This window comes from Oncorhynchus masou, chromosome 9 (assembly GCF_036934945.1).
Source record: "Oncorhynchus masou masou isolate Uvic2021 chromosome 9, UVic_Omas_1.1, whole genome shotgun sequence".
Taxonomy (NCBI): Eukaryota; Metazoa; Chordata; class Actinopteri; order Salmoniformes; family Salmonidae; genus Oncorhynchus; species Oncorhynchus masou.
In genome coordinates this window covers 19,096,758-19,119,118 of record NC_088220.1, presented here as the reverse complement: position 1 = coordinate 19,119,118, position 22,361 = coordinate 19,096,758, and the positions used below count along the sequence as shown (strand labels likewise).

The 22,361-nt window shown below is 44.0% G+C and overlaps 1 protein-coding gene and 1 long non-coding RNA gene across 2 annotated transcripts in view; one reads left to right on the top strand and one right to left on the bottom strand.

Moving 5' to 3' along the window:
• Positions 1-749: 749 nt before the first annotated feature.
• LOC135545642 (long-chain-fatty-acid--CoA ligase 1-like) overlaps positions 750-22,361 on the top strand; it is a 28,715-nt gene continuing 7,103 nt past the window's right edge. The window contains exons 1-17 of the mRNA XM_064973402.1: positions 750-804; positions 13,867-14,093; positions 14,614-14,728; positions 14,816-14,880; positions 16,562-16,663; positions 16,840-16,939; positions 17,294-17,469; positions 17,721-17,753; positions 17,861-17,912; positions 18,045-18,118; positions 19,433-19,510; positions 19,700-19,834; positions 19,950-20,084; positions 20,223-20,318; positions 20,714-20,786; positions 21,031-21,119; positions 21,613-21,729. Of these exons, the coding sequence (XP_064829474.1) occupies positions 771-804; positions 13,867-14,093; positions 14,614-14,728; positions 14,816-14,880; positions 16,562-16,663; positions 16,840-16,939; positions 17,294-17,469; positions 17,721-17,753; positions 17,861-17,912; positions 18,045-18,118; positions 19,433-19,510; positions 19,700-19,834; positions 19,950-20,084; positions 20,223-20,318; positions 20,714-20,786; positions 21,031-21,119; positions 21,613-21,729 (1,701 nt within the window). The 5' untranslated portion in view covers positions 750-770. The remainder of the gene's footprint in view (positions 805-13,866; positions 14,094-14,613; positions 14,729-14,815; positions 14,881-16,561; positions 16,664-16,839; positions 16,940-17,293; positions 17,470-17,720; positions 17,754-17,860; positions 17,913-18,044; positions 18,119-19,432; positions 19,511-19,699; positions 19,835-19,949; positions 20,085-20,222; positions 20,319-20,713; positions 20,787-21,030; positions 21,120-21,612; positions 21,730-22,361) is intronic.
• The window catches only part of LOC135545643 (uncharacterized), a 33,917-nt gene continuing 16,519 nt past the window's right edge, over positions 4,964-22,361 (bottom strand). Inside the window, exon 3 of the long non-coding RNA XR_010456484.1 lies at positions 4,964-5,180. This is a non-coding gene — a long non-coding RNA (uncharacterized LOC135545643). The remainder of the gene's footprint in view (positions 5,181-22,361) is intronic.

The window sequence follows — 22,361 nt, the reverse complement described above, 5'->3', positions numbered from 1 at the left end:
TTTTGAGGTAGCATGCAGTTGGCATGCTGACTGCAGGAATGTTCACCAGAGCTGTTGCCAGATAATTGAATGTTAATTTCTCTACCATAAATCACCTCCAATGTCGCTTTAGAGAATTTGGCAGTACATCCAACCAGTCTTACAATCGCAGACCATGTGTATGGCGTTGTGTAGGCGAGCGGTTTGCTGATGTCAACGCTGTGAACAGAGTGCCCCATGGTGGTGGTGAGGTTATGGTATGGGCAGGCATAAACTACAGACAATGAACACAATTGCATTTTATCATAGCAATTTGCACAAAAAAAACTACATAAAATGCTGAGGCCCTTGTGAGACCCATTTTTATTAAAGTATCTGTGACCAACAGATGCATATCTGTATTACCATTCATCTCAAATCTATAGATTAGGGTCTAATGAATTTATTTCAATGGACTGATTTCCTCATATGACCTATAACTGTTTTTGTTAAAGCGTGTACTAGGCTATTCATGTGTCTATAAATAGCAAGTCGAGCTGAACGTTTCAGATGTTCTACTGGAACAAAGAAAGAAAGGGGTTTAGACCTATGGGGTCAAAATTCGGTTTTGAGAAACAATACACAGCATACAACAATTATTTTACAACTGTTAAACGATACAGTGGCAAAATTCACCAATGAGTTGTGCCCATACAACGATTTTAAGTCAAACAAAAGGTACATAGGCTCTGATTGGCTAAGCGTCGCCTCACGAGCCGGGTGTACCGCGGACTTGCCATCCTCCAAGACGCATGGTCAATATCACAACGCTGGCGCGCAGCAAAGGTAGGTTGTCATTGTTGTCTATGTCGTGTTTTTACGATAGCTTTCTAAAATAATCTATTTATGCTTCATAGATGAGACTATTCAGCGCCTTTAACTTGAAATACCGGTATGTTTCAATGAATGAATGGAAACGTTCAGCAAATGTATGCAAATGTTAATAATGCCAAAAATATACAATGAAATAAACGTTGTTTATTATTGTAGCGAGGAATGATGGCAGATTTTATTCGCCTCATTATAAGCATTTGTTGTTTTATGGCTTGAATGGATAGGATCCATACGTAATGTAATAGCTAGATAGAGCACACACACAAGCTAGCGACAGAGCCACGTCTGGTAACAGTTGTTCATAATGCCATGTCAATTTGTTAGTTAATAGTAAGCTTGCTACTCCTATCCAGATTAATTAGTAGCAAAAACAATCTACTTCGCTATTGATCAATTAAACGTGTCCTCACGCTAGATTAAACCAAATCAATGTGCTAAACTGTATGTGCCTTAGCGGTTATTGCAGTTTTTCCTGATTGTAGTTAAAATTGGTAGCTAGCATTTCCTAATGTATTTCGGTTGTGCATTCCTTACTGTGAGTTTTAAAAATGACAGCACGCCCTTGCCTGCTCACCCCATGGCTGCATCGGAAGCAGTCGGGTCTTTTCTCCTCTCTCTACCATAGGTATTGAGGTGAAAGGTGACACTCCCTCATTGGATGGCTCAACAGGTCCCAGCTCAGCTGTCACTTTGGTTCTTGCACGGCCCATTAATCCTGCCTTTCCCCTGTGTGTCTCCACACACACACACACACATACATGCAATTTCTTGTAATTTCACACTCTGCTCTTGGAGAAGTTTTAGTGAGACCAGTTAAACTCCTTTACGGTGTCATTGGAGCATCATGTTGATAGTTTTCGTTGTGCTCGGTACAAAAGCCTCCCTGAAGCCTATTATTGTGAGGACATTGTTTTCCCCATTGCACTTGCCGAGTTGCTGGGTGTATTGTTTCCAATATGCCTATGTTTGCATATTGAAATCTGTACAACCTGCACATTTTAACAAATTATTGGTCAATAACAAGTTGCTCTGGCCTGGTTGCCTGTCTTGAGACAATGTAAAGCACAGATGTCGAACTCGTTCCATGGTGGGCCGAGTGCCTGCGGGTTTTCGCTCCTCACTTGTACGTGATTTATGAATTAAGGTCACTATTTAGTTAGGAACTCCCCACACCTGGTTGTCTCGGTCTTAATTGAAAAGAAAAAGAAAAAACCTTAAGACATTAGGCCCTCCATGGAATGAGTTTGACACCCCTGATGTAAAGGGAATGTTCTCAGAGAGGTCTGTTCTGCTGCAACCTTTGGCCAAGTGAACCTAGTTCACCTGGGTGGGCAAAGGTAATCCAAGCTTATCCAGTGTGACCACAAGTAGCCTAGACTGATCAATGGGGTTGCTTCACTAACCAATAAAGGTGCGGCAAGTAGCCTAGTACAGGCGGCAGGTAGCCTAGTGGTTAGGGCGTTGGGCCAGTAACCAAAAGGTTGTTAGATCGAGTCCCTGAGCTGACAATGTAAAAATTTGTCGTTCTTCCCCTGAAGAAGGCAGTTAACCCACTGTTCCTAGGCTGTCAATGTAAATGAGAATTTGTGCTTAACTGACTTGCCTAGTTAAATAAAGATGCTTCAGAGTGGTTTCTACACTCTGTCCAATCTATGGCATTCATGATTGAGGGGTCTAGCTGATGAGATGAAATTCTGGTTGTTAATGACATTGTTTTGTCTTTGTAGAACAGGAACAGATGCATTCATTCTGTCATTTGAAAGCCATTAACCTAGATTGTATTTATAATGTAGATTCTTCTGTTGCTAAATGTTTTGCAACAGAAATGGTTTACTCCAAACAGAAACCAAAATGTTTCTATTGGACAAATTCAGGTAGGTCCCGTTTTCGTCCTATTTGTTTAGTAAACGGTTTCCGTTGCAAGATATACTGAATACACCCCTGGACTTACTGACGGTGTCCTAAACCTCCTAGGATGTAGCATAACTAGGACTCTGAGTTTAGAGGGCACTTCTTCCACTCATCCTCCCTCTAAAGGGGCCCATTCCAAGATGTCTTGAAAAATGTGGGGCTTGTATGTTTGGGAGAGGCCAGACGGGACAGATTGTGGGCATAGAGCTTGGGACTCCATTATATGATATATGCACCATACATCACAATACCCCCCCCCCCCATTACTACTTACAGAGCTGTCCAGAAGCATAGGCCTCCGTTGTTGTGACCTTGCTGAAATTATTTTCATTCGTGTTGTTACTACTTTAATCCATTTAGCATGTGTACAAAGGGTCCTCATGTTATGAAACACATTCAGTTGTGACAATAGAGTTATGATCATAGTACTGTAATTCCTCTAATAGAGTAATGATCATAGTACTGTAATTCCTCTAATAGAGTAATGATCATAGTGGAGGTCGACCGAGTATGATTTTTCAACACCGATACCGATTTATTAGAGGACAAAAAAAGCAGATGCCGATTTTTAAAATGTGTATATACAGTGGGGCAAAAAAGTATTTAGTCAGCCACCAATTGTGCAAGTTCTCCCACTTAAAAATATGAGAAAGGCCTGTAATTTTCATCATAGGTACACGTCAACTATGACAGACATAATGAGAGAGAAAAAATCCAGAAAATCACATTGTAGGATTTTTAATGAATTTATTTGCAAATTATGGTGGAAAATAAGTATTTGGTCACCTACAAACAAGCAAGATTTCTGGCTCTCACAGACCTGTAACTTCTGTCCTCCACTCGTTACCTGTATTAATGGCACCTGTTTGAACTTGTTATCAGTATAAAAGACACCTGTCCACAACCTCAAACAGTCACACTCCAAACTCTACTATGGCCAAGACTAAAGAGCTGTCAAAGGACACCAGAAACAAAATTGTAGACCTGCACCAGGCTGGGAAGACTGAATCTGCAATAGGTAAGCAGCTTGGTTTGAAGAAATCAACTGTGGAAGCAATTATTAGGAAATGGAAGACATACAAGACCACTGATAATCTCCCTCGATCTGGGGCTCCACCCCGTGGGGTCAAAATAATCACAAGAACGGTGATCAAAAATCCCAGAACCACACGGGGGGACCTAGTGAATGACATGCAGAGAGCTGGGACCAAAGTAACAAAGCCTCCCATCAGTAACACACTATGCCGCCAGGGGCTCAAACCCTGCAGTGCCAGACGTGTCCCACTGCTTAAGCCAGTACATGTCCAGGCCCGTCTGAAGTTTGCTAGAGAGCATTTGGATGATCCAGAAGAAGATTGGGAGAATGTCATATGGTCAGATGAAACCAAAATATAACTTTCTGGTAAAAACTGAACTCGTCGTGTTTGGAGGACAAAGAATGCTGAGTTGCATACAAAGAACACCATACCTACTGTGAAGCATGGGGGTGGAAACATCATGCTTTGGGGCTGTTTTTCTGCAAAGGGACCAGGACAACTGATCCGTGTAAAGGAAAGAATGAATGGGGCCATGTATCGTGAGATTTTGAGTGAAAACCTCCTTCCATCAGCAAGGGCATTGAAGATGAAACGTGGCTGGTTCTTTCAGCATGACAATGATCCCAAACACACCGCCCGGGCAACGAAGGAGTGGCTTCGTAAGAAGCATTTCAAGGTCCTGGAGTGGCCGAGCCAGTCTCCAGATCTCAACCCCATAGAAAATCTTTGGAGGGAGTTGAAAGTCCGTGTTGCCCAGCAACGGCCCCAAAACATCACTGCTCTAGAGGAGATATGCATGTAGGAATGGACCAAAATACCAGCAACAGTGTGTGAAAACCTTGTGAAGACTTACAGAAAACGTTTGACCTCTGTCATTGCCAACAAAGGGTATATAACAAAGTATTGATATAAACTTTTGTTATTGACCAAATACTTATTTTCCACCATAATTGGCAAATAAATTCATTAAAAATCCTACAATGTGATTTTCTGGATTTCTTCTAATTTTGTTTGTCATAGTTGAAGTGTACCTATGATGAAAATTCCAGGCCTCTCTCATCTTTTTAAGTGGGAGAACTTGCACAATTGGTGGCTGACTAAATACTTTTTTTGCCCCACTGTATATACACACCTTCTTGTAATAATGACAATTGCAACAATACTGAATGAACAATGAACACTTTTTTATTTTAACTTAATGTAATACATATGGGCTTTTGGATGGGTGTTCTTAAGGTGATTCCACATGTTGGTGGTATTGTTTGATTTAGCCGTTGCTGACTCCATGCTGACATCTTTATCACAAATAAGACACCTTGCTTTCCCTGGGGCCAATTCCATGTAATAGTTCCACACTGGTGCTCTGCTTTTCTCTGCCATCTGTAAAACACACACAGCTCTGAAGTGACAATGATACTGAAGAGTCTGCTTAGGAGACAAATACTCTCAACTGTTTGAATAAAAATAGAGTTTAAGTTACCTGTGATGAATGTTGAAAACAAAAACTGTAATTTCTATATGCAGGAAATCCTATTTTAATAATGGACATGGTAAGAATTGACTACCAAAGTGCGAGTCATAATTCCCATGACACCTTCTAGCAAAATCTGAAAAGCCGTTAATTTATTCCATAGGATATTTTCAGATTCACTTAAAATAAGGTCTGTGTTTCATGTAGGCTAACACCACCTTGCCAATTTTATAGCTGTGTAGATATCCATAGGACAAGGTAACTGATCAATATTGGCTAAATATAAGTGAAGATCATTTTTTTGTAGAGTGGATTTATGAAAATATTTTGACAAACGTTCCCTTTTCCTAGTGAGATTTACACGGGTGTCAAAACGCCGAGGCGGTTTAAGCACAACACAGACCTTATTTGAAATAGATCAAGACATTCTGTATGGAAGACATGAACGGTAAAATAACGAAGGAACCCCTTTCAAGTTCAGCCGCAAGTTATTACAGGAATTATAACGCGTCGACTATTTCTCTCTAAACCAAATATCTTTGACTATTACGAGCCTGCTGCTGCCTACCACCCCTCAGATAGACTGCTCTGTCAAATATCAAATCATAGACTTAACTATAATAAACACAAAAATACGAGCCTTCGGTCAAATCCGGAAACTATCACCTCAAAAACAAAACGTTCCGTTCTGTATTTTGTCTAACGGGTGGCATCCATGAGTCTAAATATTCCTCTTACATTGCACAACCTTCAATGTTATGTCATAATTACGTAAAATTCTGGCAAATTAGTTCGCAAAGAGCTCGGCGGCCCAAACTGTTGCATATAACCTGACTCTGCGTGCAATGAACGCAAGAGAAGTGACACAATTTCACCTGGTTAATATTGCCTGCTAGCATGGATTACTTTTAGCTAAATATGCAGGTTAAAAATATATACTTGCGTATTGATTTTAAGAACAGCATTGATGTTTATGGTTAAGTACACATTGGTGCAACGACAGTCGTTGGTTGATTGTTTTTTATAAGATAAATGTTATGCTAGCTAGCAACTTACCTTGGCTTACTGCATTCGCGTAACAGGTGGGCTCCTCGTGAGGCAGGTGGTTAGAGCGTTGGACTAGTTAACTGTAAGGTTGCAAGATTGAATCCCCCGAGCCGACAAGGTAAAAATCTGTCGTTCTGCCTTGTTCTTAGGCCGTCATTGAAAATAAGAATGTGTTCTTAACTGACTTGCCTAGTTAAATAAAGATTAAATAAATGTGTAAAAAAAACAAACAAAAACTGCAAAATCGGTGGCCAAAAATACCGATTTCCGATTGTTATGAAAACTTGAAATCGGCCCTAATTAATTGGCCATTATGATTAATCGGTCGACCTCTAGATCATCGTATGGTAATTCCTCTAATAGCGTAATGATCATAGTACTGTAACTCCCTTAATAGAGTAATGATCATAGTATTGTACTGTAACGCCTCCAGGTTTTGGATGTGTTCAGGTGTTCCATTATTGTAAACACTGCAGTTTTAGGAAGAGCTTTTGTAGAACCAAATGCAGTGAGTTTGTCCCCCTTCTTAATCCTTAGGTGACCAGCCTGAAGGAGGGGGGGGGGGTGTATGTCAACTCCAGACACTGTGCTACTGCTTAGACTTGGCCACTAGTAGTGAAGTGAGTATGTGCTTTGAGAGTGACTATGATATAATCTGAGCCTGAGGTGTAGAATTTACCATGTAAATAAGCCCAGTCAGTGAATGAAAAGATTTGGCTTGAAGGACACGCACATCACTCACCACCAGTCACTTATGAGTCACAACGCCTCTGAAACAAGCATTGCTCTGGATGTATGTCCATAAGTAAAGAAGATGATGTAAATGAGTGATGAGATTAACCAGGACTCCATAACTGTGGGGTTGTAGATTAACCCATGTGTTAATGCAAAGGCTTTGACATGAGTCTCCAGTTGAACTTCAGTGTCTCTGTCTTGATGTCTGATGGCTCACACTCCATAAATTGTTCTAAGTGTTAATGGGAGTTGCTCCCCCTATCCGACACACACTAATACACAACATACCCCCTGTCCAGTATTTTCCGTTCAACCTTCATTTTGTTTTAAATAGCTACACTCCCGCTCCTCCCCCCCTTCCCTCAGTCTGCTTGGCTGATAGGGAATGGGGTGATCCTTTACTTCCCAGTCTTGCCAAGTTTAGAGGTCGGGCGGGCTGCTGTAGTAGGTTTCAGGTTACCTTTTGGTGGAAGGCAGAAAAATCTAGGAGGGCAAACAAGGCTATTGATGTGACTGGATGCATGGCTTCCCTGGCCAGACCTTGACTGGTGTTCTTGGCCTGGTAGTGGTACTACTTGATCTATGTCGTCTGTCACCATCAGGATGTAACAGATTATTCAAAGTTCTTGTTACCTCGAGTAACCTCACAATAATATGCCTACACATTGTGGTACATAGCTAATTAACCTCCCCATCCATTGAACAGCAGCACGATCCTTCTGTCCTTTCCACTAATATTTTCCCAGTAATATCTGCTGTTAAAATATATTTGTTTCTTTAATCTTTAACCATATCTTCACCCACTCAATCACCACTTCCTGTAATCATTCAGCGGATATCTGAGGGGCTTCTGGCCAATGGGGTTGGACCATCGAGTCTGACCTTTGAGACATGACATATTACCTGTCCTCTGGTCACTGTGAACTGTCATCTGACCAGATAAGCTCCTGCACTATTGTCCACTGGCCAGCCACCTGTGAGGACAAACATATTGACCAGCTAAGAAGACCTATGTCTTTCCCTCATTCTGATTAGCTAGAGACGTGTGTGTGTGTGTGTATTTATTTTTATTTAACTAGGCAAGTCAGTTAAGAACAAATTCTTATTTACAATGACGGCTTAGGAGCAGTGGGTTAACTGCCTTGTTCAGGGGCAGAACGACAGATTTTTACCTTGTCAGCTCTGGGATTCCATCTAGAAACGTTTCGGTTACTGGCCCAACGCTCTAACCTGTGTGTGTGTGTGTGTGTGTGTGTGTGTGTGTGTGTTGTATGTACAGTGACACATTTGTTGTTGTTTTGGCTCTGTACTCCAGCACTTTTGAAATTATAAAATGACTGAGGTTAAAGTGCAAACTTGCTGTCAGATTTAATTTGAGGGTATTTTCATCCATATCGGGGGAACCATTTAGAAATTACAGCTTTGTGTACATTGTCCCCCCCCCAACATTTTAGGGAACAAAAGTATTTGGAGAAGTTCACTTATGTGTATTGAAAGTAGTAAAAAGTTTTGTGATTTTGTCCCATATTCCTAGCACGCAATGACTACAAAGCTTGTGACTCTACAAACTTGTTGGATGCATTTGCAGTTTTAGGTTGTTTCAGGTAATTTTGTGCCCAATAGAAATGAATGATAAATAATGTATTGTGCCATTTTGGAGTCACTTTTATTGTAAATAAGAACATAATATGTAGATTTCTATATTTATATGGATGCTACCATGATTACGGATAATCATGAATAACGAGGAGTTAGATTTTTTAATTTTTTCTGTTAAGATCCCTGTCCAAATACTTTTGGGCCTCACTGTATGCCACTGGCCAGCCACCTCTATGTTGCTGTTATCTCTGCTATTTATAGGCAACATGTGGCTTCTCTGAATCACTGACACTTTGGATCAGCTAGCTACTCTTGGAGGCACTAGTATTGTAGCTCACTACAGTACACTTGCATTTGCTGAAAGTGCAGTAGTTTTGACCAGTTCTGAGACCCCAGTATTGTCTATATGTTTTGTTTGGTGGCGGGTTGTGGATCAGAAGGACACTCTTGGTTGCATATCTGCTGTGGAGAAAGACATCTGAAGGACATCTGAGCGTTTATATCACACTATGGTGCTCTCTTTAAACCTCTTCACGCTGCTTGTAAAAACCTGGGGAAGGGAAGCATGTAGACAGAGCAGAGGTTTATGGTTGTTAGGCGTTTTACTGAAACTCAATTACTAGAGTAAGGCTTGGTTATAAATTGGTCAGTCCGTTATTATGCCACTTCCACCACACTGTCTTCAAATTCTATCAAATAGCCTACTTGACAGGAAAGCGTGGGGCCTGACAAGACTTGTCCTCCTTGTGTTGTGCATGTTTCTAGCAGCAGGTGATGTGTCTGCATGTAACAGTCTGAGAATAAATGCACGGGACAATAATAGACAGAAGAAGTAGGTGAGAAGTCATGTTGGTCCTATAGGGTTACGTCAAAGGCACACATTCCTCCTGCCTGCTAGGCATGATCCACTGCTGGCACTGCATGGGGCCCATCACCTCCATATTCTGAACCCAGGGCTGTTGGCGTTAGCATGAAACACTTTATCTAGATAAAGCAGTTATCTAGCTAACTGATGTGGATTGAATCACTTGTTTGACTGGATATGATGTTTTGGCAACTGGTCGCCCGCAATTTATTATAATTTTTTGGGGCCCCCCAAAGTTGTGTGTGACAGTGCATTCGTAAAGTATTCAGACCCCTTGACTTTTTCCACATTTTGTTACGTTACAGCCCCCCTCATCAATCTACACACACTACCCCATATTGACAAAGCGAAAACAGGTTTTAGAAATGTTTGTAAATGTATTTTAGCCCCCCCCCTCCGGATATATCATGTTTTCCTAAATATTCAGACCCTTTACTCAGTACTTTGTTGAAGCACCTTTGACAGGGATTACAGCCTCGCATCTTCATGGGTACAATGCTACAAGCTTGACACACCTGTATTTGGGGAGTTTCTCCAGTTCTTCTTTGCGGATCCTCTCAAGCTCTGTCGGGTTGGATGGGGAGCATTGCTGCACAGATATTTTCAGGTCTCAACAGATGTTCGATCAGGTTCAAGTCCGGCTCTGGCTGGGCCACTCAAAGACATTCAGAGACTTGTCCCGAAGCCACTCCTGCATTGTCTTGGCTGTGTGCTTAGGGTTGTTGTCCTGTTGGAGGGTGAACCTTCGAAGTTCTGAGCACTATGGAGCAGGTTTTCATCAAGGATCTCTCTGTACTTTGCTCCATTCATCTTTCCCTCGATCCTGACTTGTCTCCCAGTACCTGCAGCTGAAAAACATCTCCACAGCATGATGCTGCCACCACCATGCTTCAGCGTAGGGATGGTGATAGTTTGGCATTCAGGCCATAGAGTTCAATCTTGGTTCCATTAGACCAGAGAAACTTGTTTCTCATGGTCTGCGAGTCCTTTGTGTGCCTTTTTGGCAAACTCCAAGCAGGCTGTCATGCCTATTACTAAGGAGTGGCTTCTGTCTGGCCACTCTATCATAAAGGCCTGATTGATGGAGTTCTGCAGAGATGGTTGTTCTAATAGAAGCTTCTCCCATCTCCACAGAGGAACTCTGGCCCTCTGTCAGAGTGACCATCGGGTTCTTGGTCACCTTCCTGACCAAGGCCCTTCTCCCCCGTTTGCTCAGTTTGGCCGGGTGGCCAGCTCTAGGGAGTGTCTTGGTGGTTCCAAACTTCTTCCATTTAAGAATGATGGAGGCCACTGTGTTCTTGGGGACCTTCAATGCTGCAGAAATATTTTGGTACCCTTCCCCAGATCTCTGCCTCGACACAATCCTGTCTTGGAGCTCTACGGACAATTCCTTCCACCTCATTGCTTGGTTTTTGCTATGAACATGCACTGTCAACTGTGGGAACTTATATAGACAGGTGTGTGCCTTTCCAAATCATGTCCAATCAATTGAATTTACCACTGGTGGACTCCAATCAAGTTGTAGAAACATCTTAAGGATGATCAATGGAAACAGGATGCACCTGAGCTCAATTTCGAGTCTCATAGCAAAGGGTCTGAATACTTAGAAATACCTTTTTATTAATTTTTTTTTTTTTTTGTAATACATTTTTGCTTCATCATCATGGGGTATTGTGTGTAGATTGATTAGGGGAAAAAATAATTTAATTCATTTTAGAAAAAGGCTCTAACGTAACAAAATGTGGAAAAAGTAAAGGGGTCTGAATACTTTCCGAATGTTTTTTGGCAACAAAAAATAATAATCGGGAATTCAGCTAAAAGTGAACTTATTTTAGGAAATCTGGTCGAAGAGACATGATCGTAATTCAAGTTATGTTTCATCAAATATTTTTGATACCTGATGGCGTCTTAAAGCAACTCCATATGTTGGTTTAGTAGCCCCCCCCAGGTTTAGGCAGGTTTAGACTCTAGTGGGTTAATCTACCTTGGTCAATAACCAAGACGCTGGGATGTAGGCCACTATCTGCTCCAAAGTTCAATAGAACCACAACCCTACACTCACTATAAAGGACCCTCTGCTCTGTGTGTTTTCATGACATATTACTAGAGAAAGAAAGAGAGCGAGTTATTGGAGAGCATAGTGAACCCATTGTTCTACAGACTAGTAGTATCACACAGAGGATAAGACTAGCTATTAGTGAATGAATGCTGAAATCATGCCATGGGAATTTCAAACCTGAGAATGTTTACAGCGAGAGTATGATCTTTTAAATATAGAGTATCATATGGATATCTACATGTACATACTACCGCAATCAGCCTGACTAACCGGTGTCTGTATTGAGCCTTGCTACTGTTATTTGTCACGGTCTTTTTTACTGTTTTTTTAAAAACATTTTGACTTACCTATTGTTCACCTAATACCTTTTTTGCACTATTGGTTAGAGTCTGTAAGTAAGCATTTCACTGTAAGGTCTACACTGTTGGTTAGGGCCTGTAAGTAAGCATTTCACTGTAAGGTCTACACCTGTTGTATTCAGCATTTCACTGTAAGGTCTACACTATTGGTTAGAGTCTGTAAGTAAGCATTTCACTGTAAGATCAACACCTGTTGTATTCAGCATTTCACTGTAAAGTCTACACCTGTTGTATTCAGCATTTCACTGTAAGGTCTACACCTGTTGTATTCAGCATTTCACTGTAAGGTCTACACCTGTTGTATTCAGCATTTCACTGTAAGGTCTACACTGTTGTATTCGGCGCACGTGACAAACATTGATTTGATTTCACAACCAGTGTTCCCTGCTTAGTACTTGTTAAGCTAGTAGCTAACTAACATAGAAATGGACCTTTTTAGGATACGGATTATGATTCGATTTATTAATGATTTGATTTCCCACCAGGAGGAATTTTTTTATTTTTTTATTTCACCTTTATAAAACCAGGTAGGCTAGTTGAGAACAAGTTCTCATTTGCAACTGCGACCTGGCCAAGATAAAGCATAGCAGTGTGAACAGACTACAACACGGAGTTACACATGGGGTAAACAATTAACAAGTCAATAACACAGTAGGAAAAAAGAAAAAAAGAGTCTATATACATTGTGTGCAAAAGGCATGAGGAGGTAGGCGAATAATTACAATTTTTGCAGATTAACACTGGAGTGATAAATGATCAGATGGTCATGTACAGGTAGAGATACTGGTGTGCAAAAGAGCAGAAAAGTAAATAAATAAAAACAGTATGGGGATGAGGTAGGTAAATTGGGTGGGCTATTTAGCCATGAACTATGTACAGCTGCAGCGATCGGTTAGCTGCTCAGATAGCAGATGTTTGAAGTTGGTGAGGGAGATAAAAGTCTCCAACTTCAGGGATTTTTTTTTTTTTTTTTTTTTTTTTTGCAATTCGTTCCAGTCACAGGCAGCAGAGAACTGGAAGGAAAGGCGGCCAAATGAGGTGTTGGCTTTAGGGATGATCAGTGAGATACACCTGCCGGAGCGCGTGCTACGGGTGGGTGTTGCCATCGTGACCAGTGAACAGAGATAAGGCAGAGCTTTACCTAGCATGGACTTGTAGATGACCTGGAGCCAGTGGGTCTGGCGACGAATATGTAGCGAGGGCCAGCCGACTAGAGCATACAGGTCGCAGTGGTGGGTGGTATAAGGTGCTTTAGTAACAAAACGGATGGCACTGTGATAAACTGCATCCAGTTTGCTGAGTAGAATATTGGAAGCCATTTTGTAGATGACATCGCTGAAGTCGAGGATCGGTAGGATAGTCAGTTTTACGAGGGTAAGTTTGACGGCGTGAGTGAAGGAGGCTTTGTTTGCGGAATAGAAAGCCGTTTGATGGTTTAGGACATAGTCACGTACTATGTTAATTTAACAATGCTTCTTCTTCCCAACAGACAGACAGACAGACAGACGCATGTTAATTTAACAATGCCTCTTCTTCCCAACAGACAGACAGACACATGTTAATTTAACAATGCCTCTTCTTCCCAACAGACAGACAGACACATGTTAATTTAACAATGCCTCTTCTTCCCAACAGACAGACAGACATGTTAATTTAACAATGCTTCTTCTTCCCAACAGACAGACAGACACATGTTAATTTAACAATGCCTCTTCTTCCCAACAGACACAGACAGACAGATGCATGTTAATTTAACAATGCTTCTTCTTCCCAACAGACAGACAGACAGACGCATGTTAATTTAACAATGCTTCTTCTTCCCAACAGACAGACAGACAGACAGACGCATGTTAATTTAACAATGCCTCTTCTTCCCAACAGACAGACAGACAGACGCATGTTAATTTAACAATGCCTCTTCTTCCCAACAGACAGACAGACAGACGCTAGCAAAGGCCCAACCATGCAAGCCCAGCAGCTCCTGAATCAGCTGCGCTTCCCCGAGCTGGATGAGGTGCGGCAGTACCTGCGCAGCCTGTCCACACACACGTTGGTGGGTGTGGGGGCATTTGCTGCTCTCACAACCTACTGGTACACCACCCGGCCCAAGGCCCTGAAGCCACCGTGCGATCTGAAAATGCAGTCCGTCGAGGTTCCGGTAAGGAGAGTAGGCACCAACCTGCTATTGTAAAGGACATGGCATGCTTTCTGTATGACGTGGCAATGCCTGAAAGTGTCCTTATGTGTAAAGAGGTACGCGTTTTTTCTCGTTACTTTCAGCCCTGCATCAAGTTAGCCTCTTCAAGTAAAACCTCACTTCATGAGTCATAGTAAGGGCTGAATATGCCAGCCTGAGAGTGGCATTATGTTATGGGTGGAGCGTACCCACCACACTTGGCCCAGAAAAGGCGTTGGCCAGCTTAGTTTGATGCGTGTGTAGCTATACTTGAGTGAGTAAACACAATGCTTCACACAAACATGAATGACTCGGAAAAGAACAGGATGGATGAGCACAATGAACAACCTTCTCCACCGCTAGTCATTATACTATTAGCACACAGAGGAGTTCCTCAGTTTGAAATCCTGGTGTTTGTGCCGACGTCTTTGGTTCATTCTTATTGTAGTCAGACAGTGAGCTAGTCGCCTGTATGATGGCTGTTTATTGTGTTTCTTGTCAGGGAGGAGAGTATGCCCGCCGGTCAGCGCTGATGGACAGCGACAAACACATGACCCACATGTACAACGACGCCAAGACCATGTATGAGTTCTTCCTCAGGGGCGCACGGGTCTCCAGTGAGTGTCTCGCTAAGCACCTTATGTCGACTTGACGTACTATGACGTTGAGGTGATTTGAAATGTTCATTGTGTGTTTTCCACTAGACAATGGTCCCTGTCTTGGAGCAAGACAACCAAGCCAGTCCTATGAGTGGCTGTCATACTCCGAGGTAGGACAACAACATTAATCTGTCACTTTCTCTTTTTATAGTATGGTTAATATATTTCTGGTTAGATCTTATACCAAATGTAGTTTTAGGCAGTCAAAGATTGTTTGGTGCACTATTCTATCATAATTAGACAGTCTACAAGGACCTGTGGTGTGTCTGAGTGCTCTATTTAAACAGAAAGCCAGCCACTCCCATCCAAACCACAAGGGATTCCCCTCCCCCAGTGAGGAACTTACAGTCCTCTGTCACTCTTCCTAGTGTTCCCCCTCTCCTCTGAGACCGCAGGGTCATATTCACTAGACACCAAACAGAGAGGGACTACCTGAACTTGTCCAATAAGAAACAGTTCTTGCTAAATAATTTTCCACCGTAAAATGTTTTGCTACAGTGTGTACTAATGAATATGTCCCAGGTGTTTTGCTGAGTCATCCATCCTGGAGTGTGTATCATTAACTACCTAACGAGCGGTGTGCCCTTCACCCCTTCCCTAAAGAGCTGTTTGCCCTCCACCCCACCCTCCCCTGGGGCGGCAGGTAGCCTAGTTGTTAGAGCTTTGAACTAGTAACCGAAAGGTTGCAAGATCGAATCCCCGAGCTGACAAGATAAAAACAAAACAAATGTTGTTCTGCCCCTGAACAAGGCAGTTAACCCACTGTTCCCAGGCTGTCATTGAAAATAAGAATTTGTTCTTAACTGACTTGCCTAGTTAAATAAAGTTTAAATAAATAGAGCTGTGTGCCCTTCACCCCTTCCCTTTAGAGCTGTGTGCCCTCCACCCCATCCCTAAAGAGCTGTGTGCCCTCCACCCCATCCCTAAAGAGCTGTGTGCCCCCCACCCCATCCCTAAAGAGCTGTGTGCCCCCCACCCCATCCCTAAAGAGCTGTGTGCCCTTCACCCCATCCCTGAAGAGCTGTGTGCCCTCCACCCCATCCCTAAAGAGCTGTGTGCCCTTCACCCCATCCCTAAAGAGCTGTGTGCCCTTCACCCCATCCCTAAAGAGCTGTGTGCCCTTCACCCCATCCCTAAAGAGCTGTGTGCCCTCCACCCCTTCCCTAAAGAGCTGTGTTCCACCCCATCCCTAAAGAGCTGTGTGCCCTTCACCCCTTCCCTGAAGAGCTGTGTTCCACCCCTTCCCTAAAGAATATGACACTGGGCTTCTCTCTGTCTCTGTCTGTATCTCTCTCCACCCCTTCCCTGAAGAGCTGTGTGCCCTTCACCCCATCTGTGTGCCCTCCACCCCATCTGTGTGCCCTCCACCCCATCCCCAAAGAGCTGTGTGCCCTCCACCCCATCCCCAAAGAGCTGTGTGCCCTCCACCCCATCCCCAAAGAGCTGTGTGCCCTCCACCCCATCCCTAAAGAGCTGTGTGCCCTCCACCCCTTCCCTAAAGAGCTGTGTTCCACCCCATCCCTAAAGAGCTGTGTGCCCTTCACCCCTTCCCTGAAGAGCTGTGTTCCACCCCTTCCCTAAAGAATATGACACTGGGCTTCTCTCTGTCTCTGTCTGTATCTCTCTCCACCCCTTCCCTAAAGAGCTGTGTGCCCTCCATAAAACGGTGCACATTTGGCCCAGTGTCTTAGGGGTTAGGGTTTAGCTGTGGTAGGCCGTCATTGTAAATAAGAATTTGTTCTAAACTGACTTGCCGAGTTAAATAACGAGCTGTCCCCCCTGCACCCCCAGGTAGCAGAGAAGGCAGAGAACCTGGGCTCAGCGCTGCTCCACAGGGGACACACTAAAACCAAAGACCAGTTCATTGGCATCTTCGCTCAGAACCGACCAGAGGTGAGCAAGACCACTTGAAGAGCAGTACGTCATGAAATAGGACAGTCACATACAATGTTAACCACGTTCAACTGGTTCATTTTGAATCAGCTACATGTGGGGTAAATACTACACAGGCATTACTCTATAGAAGCAATATAAGACTGGTTTGAGTCATATGCGCTGTGTGTCTGCAGTGGACCATCGCTGAGCTGGCCTGCTATACCTTCTCCCTGGTGGCTGTGCCCCTGTATGACACTCTGGGCACTGAGGCCATCGCCTATGTCATCGACAAGGGTGAGCAACAACCAAGAGAAGCTCTCAAATAAGAATACATTTCAATTGTAATATTTCCATCAGCTTTTATATGCCCAGCTTATCTCGTTGAGAGAGAATTTCTTGTGGGTTTGGTGGTTGACCCGATTTACCTCTCTCTCTCTCCTCTCTGTCTCTCTCTCTCTCTCCTCTCTGTCTCTCTCCTCTCTGTCTCTCTCTCTCCTCTCTGTCTCTCTCTCTCTGTCTCTCTCTCTCCTCTCTGTCTCTCTCTCTCTCCTCTCTGTCTCTCTCCTCTCTGTCTCTCTCTCTCTCTCTGTCTCTCTCTCTCCTCTCTGTCTCTCTCTCTCCTCTCTGTGTGTGTACACGTGCGCACAGCCAACATTTCCAGCATACTGTGTGACTTCCCTGAGAAGGCCAGGCTGGTCCTGGAGTGCGTCTCTGGCAGGGAGCACCATGTCAGAACCATCATCCTCATGGAGCCCTTTGATGATGAGCTGGTGGCCAAGGGGAAGGACTGTGGCATGGACATTCTCAGCCTGAGCCAAGTGGAGGTGAGGGGAGAAACTCTGACTTATACCTGGGCTGTCTGTTTTACCACTTTCGGAACTAAATTTGCTTCAAATTCTTGGAGCTTTTGTTTTTGTGTACTAAACCGCAGACTTCAGGTAGGCGCAGTCTGGAATTGCGTTGTTTTGCGTCTGTCTTTACCACAAGTGAAGTCCTACAATCTGGTGTTGTCCCATGAGACTAGCTTGTGCTACTACATATTCAAGCTACATTCATTCATGTTGTCTTCTTCTAGGCTATCGGCAAGGCCCACCACCACCAACCAGTTGTGAGTAAAGATACCTATCTGTCCCTCCCTCCTGCCCCATATTGATTGAAGTTGATTTCACCTTCATTCATTCAGTTCTTTGACCTGTGACCCTTTTCCCTCTGCAGCCTCCCAGTCCTGAAGACATGGCTGTTGTCTGCTTCACCAGTGGAACCACAGGTACGCCATTGTATGATCCAATGCCAAATGGAGCACAGTCCTAAGATGGCCTCTATGGCCCTCTTGTGTGGCTCTATCTGAAGAGTCCACATGTATGAGGCTAGTCTCTCATTTTTGTGTTGTCTTCCTCAGGGAACCCAAAGGGAGCCATGCTGACACATGGGAATATTGCTTCCAACTGCTCTGCCTTCATCAAAGTCATTGAGGTAAAACAATAGAACAGTGTTCTTTTACGACTAACACATATGTGAGCAAGTAGGTTTGTGCATCGTCTTCTCCGCAGTTTAACTCATAGTTCAGGATATAGTCACTTCAGCCCCTTGGTATTCAAATGTTTCCTGTCGTTGTGAACCATACGAGCTAATGATTGTGAGGAAAGATGGTGTCAAATATCATGTTTACGCCCAACCTAGTCATGTATAAACACTGTCTTGCCATCTAATATGATACCCACATGCTCATGAGGACTGTCTGTTGCTGTCTGACATTGTGCTGTGGAAACCTTGGCTTGTCTGTCTTACTCTACCTCCTTTTTGCAAGTGCCAAGATTTACTGCGAAGCTATTTGTGCTGTAACTTATTTCTGAACCTCTTTCTTTCCTCTCTGTTAATGCCAGTGTATCTGTTTCCGCGCTAACCCGGTCTATCTGTTTCAGCGCTAACATACTAACCCGGTCTATCTGTTTTAGCGCTAACATGCTAACCCGGTCTATCTGTTTCAGCGCTAACATACTAACCCGGTCTATCTGTTTTAGCGCTAACATGCTAACCCGGTGTATCTGTTTCAGCACTAACATGCTAACCCGGTGTATCTGTTTCAGCACTAACATGCTAACCCGGTGTATCTGTTTCAGCACTAACATGCTAACCCGGTGTATCTGTTTCAGCACTAACATGCTAACCCGGTGTATCTGTTTCAGCGCTAACATACTAACCCGGTCTATCTGTTTTAGCGCTAACATGCTAACCCGGTGTATCTGTTTCAGCACTAACATGCTAACCCGGTGTATCTGTTTCAGCACTAACATGCTAACCCGGTGTATCTGTTTCAGCGCTAACATGCTAACCCGGTGTATCTGTTTCAGCGCTAACCCGGTGTATCTGTTTCAGCGCTAACATGCTAACCCGGTGTATCTGTTTCAGCGCTAACATGCTAACCCGGTGTATCTGTTTCAGCACTAACATGCTAACCCGGTGTATCTGTTTCAGCGCTAACATGCTAACCCGGTGTATCTGTTTCAGCGCTAACATGCTAACCCGGTGTATCTGTTTCAGCGCTAACATGCTAACCCGGTGTGTCTCTGTCTTTCTGTGCTACTCTGGCCCGCCTGCTTCTGTCCTCTCATCTACTCTCCTCTGGTTCTGTGGGCTCCAGGCCTGTTGCCTGCCTAACCACGAGGATGTACTGCTGTCATACCTGCCTTTGGCACACATTTTTGAGCGGGTGGTGGTTGTAGGGGGTCTCATAATCATTATCTCCCCTTGTTCTATGTGTTTTTGTTGTGCGTGTGTATCCTTTAGGATCACCTCATATTAGACCACCACGATGTTCATATATCCTACCTGCCCCTTGCTCATATGTTCGAGAGAGTTGTAGAGGTATGTATCCATGCTTTTCTATCTTTGTGCTACTGTAAGTCCTCTGACCTTCAAATTCTTCTACTACAAAGTAAATGCGTGATGCTTTTTTTCCAGATATGGTCCCATATCTACAGACCTGTTTGAGTTTTACACATCATTTGTCCTTTCCACCTCTGTGCTGTTCTAACCTCTGACCTCTCACCCCAGGGAGTCATTCTGGTGCATGGGGGGAGGATTGGTTTCTTCCAGGGAGACATCCGACTGCTGATGGATGACCTCACCACCTTAAGGCCTACAGTGTTTCCTGTGGTGCCACGCCTCCTCAACAGGATGTTCGACAAGGTGAGAAACACTGACTCTCCAAACTACGTTTCCTGTAATGCCCTGCTGCCTGCTACAGCTCTCGTGTTGACTACAGTTGTTGCTTTATTTTGACCTCATAATGCCCTGTCTTCAGATCTATGGGCAGGCTAACACCTCTCTGAAGAGGTGGGTGCTGGACTTTGCCTTTAAAAGGAAAGAGGCTGAGCTGCTGAGTGGCATCATTAGGAGGGACAGCATCTGGGACAAACTCATCTTTAGGAAAGTGCAGGTACTGTATCTCCTCCCTGACTGAGAGAACTGCTATGCTTGTCAGATCACTGAATGGCACATAGTAAAACATGTCGAAAACTTGTCCAGCCATCTTAATGACCTCCTGATTCTAGTCTCTCGTTGGTGCCCCCTGTAGGCCAGTCTGGGAGGACGGGTGCGTCTGATGATAACAGGTGCTGCCCCCGTGTCTGCCACGGTGCTGACGTTCCTGCGAGCCGCGCTGGGCTGCCAAGTGAGTCTGTCTTAGGGTCTCCACTGGTGCATTCTAGGATTGGATAGCGCCAGCAGAGGTTGTAGTGTGGTGGTATACTGATGCCCAGCTGTAGGATCTCATGAGTGTTCCAGGCCAGTAAAGTGGATTGTAGGGGCTATACGTTTATGTCGGACTAGTTAGTGCAAGGTCCAGGCTCTGAAAGTCACATGATGGGTAAATGGTTAACATACCATTCAAGACAATTGAAGTTTCTCAGTTAGAAATTTGCCTGTCAGTTTGTTATTGATATGAATGAAATCCAGCGGTATGTTATCAATACAAGACTCCCATGCAATGTCTAGGACAGACCCAGTCCTGCATCCTACATAAAAATAATGGAAACGGTACCAAAAAAGTATATTTTCCTTTAACAGTTGTATGAGGGGTATGGACAGACTGAATGCACAGCGGGCTGCACAATGACAGTACCAGGGGATTGGACAGCAGGTAACAAACACACTTCCCCACCGTGACATTAACCGTCACACACATTAGTCATCCCGTTTATGGAGAGAGGTTATATACTATAGCCAGTCACCAACTCCCCCTGGGGGTCCTGTGAGGTATGGCACCCTATTCCATAAGGCTCTGGTCAAAAGTAGTGCACTATATAGGGTGCCATTTGGGACATAACCTAGTTGTGTTATGGAGGCTAACTCTGTCTGGGCTGTTTCTGTGCTTCCCACCCCAGGTCATGTTGGAGCGCCCCTGCCATGTAACTCGGTGAAGCTGGTGGATGTGGCTGAGATGAACTACCTTGCTGCCAATGGAGAGGGAGAGGTGGGTGGGAGCCTGGCATTGCCCTTGGTACCGAGTGGCACTGTTTAACATGAAGCTGTTACTCTACTGAAGTCTGTCACAAATGGCACTCTACTCCCTTTATAGTGAACTACTTTTGACAAGGGCCTCTGGGGCAGCAGGGTAGCCTAGTGGTTAGAGCGTTGGACTAGTAACTGAAAGGTTGCAAGTTCAAATCACAGAGCTGACAAGGTACAAATCTGTCATTCTGCCCCTGAACAGGCAGTTAACCCACTGTTCCTAGGCCGTCATTGAAAATAAGAATTTGTTCTTAACTGACTTGCCTAGTTAAATAAAGGTAAAATAAATAAAAAATAAGCAGTGCACTATAAAGGGAATAGAGTGCCATTTAGGATGCATTCAGAATGTAAATATTGTGTATTTGCAGTGTTTACCTCATCAACATTGAAATGGGTCATATCCCCTTTACACTCCATGCACTAAGTCTATAGGATGTGTGTGTGTATTTTTCCAGGTGTGTGTGAAAGGAGCTAATGTGTTTCTGGGCTACTTGAAGGACCCAGAGAAGACGGAGGAGACCATTGACGCTAACGGCTGGGTCCACACAGGGGACATTGGCAAGTGGTTACCGGTGAGTATGTAACTCACTCACATACAGGCCAGTTTATTAGGTACCTATCTAGTACCGGTCGGACCCCCCTGTGCATCCAGAACATCCTGAATTCTTTGGGGGGCTTGGATTCTACAAGTCGGGAAATGTTCCACAGGGATGTTGGTCCATGCTGACGCAGTGGCATCACACAGTTTCTGCAGATTGGAAAGCAGTACACCCGTCACCAGCCTGTACCATTCACACCAGGCAGGATGGGCCATGGACTCATGCTGCTTATGCCAAATTCTGACTCTGCCATCAGCATGACTCAACAGGAACCGGGATTTGAGACCAGGCAACGTTCATCCACTCCTCAGTTGTCCAGTGTTGGTGAGGCCGTGCCCACTGGAGGGGCTTCTTCTTGTTTTTAGCTGATAGGAGTGGAACCTGCTGTGGTCGTCTGCTGCAATAGTCCGTCTGTGACAAAGACCGACAAGTTGTGCGTTCTGAGGTGCCGTTCTGCACACCACTGTTGCAATGCGCCGGTATTTGTCCGCCTGTTAGCTTGTACAATACTTGCTATTCTCCTTCAACCTCTCATCAACAAGCTGTTTACGCCCACAGGACTGCCGCTGACAGGATGTTTGTGTTTGTCGCACCATTCTCAGTAA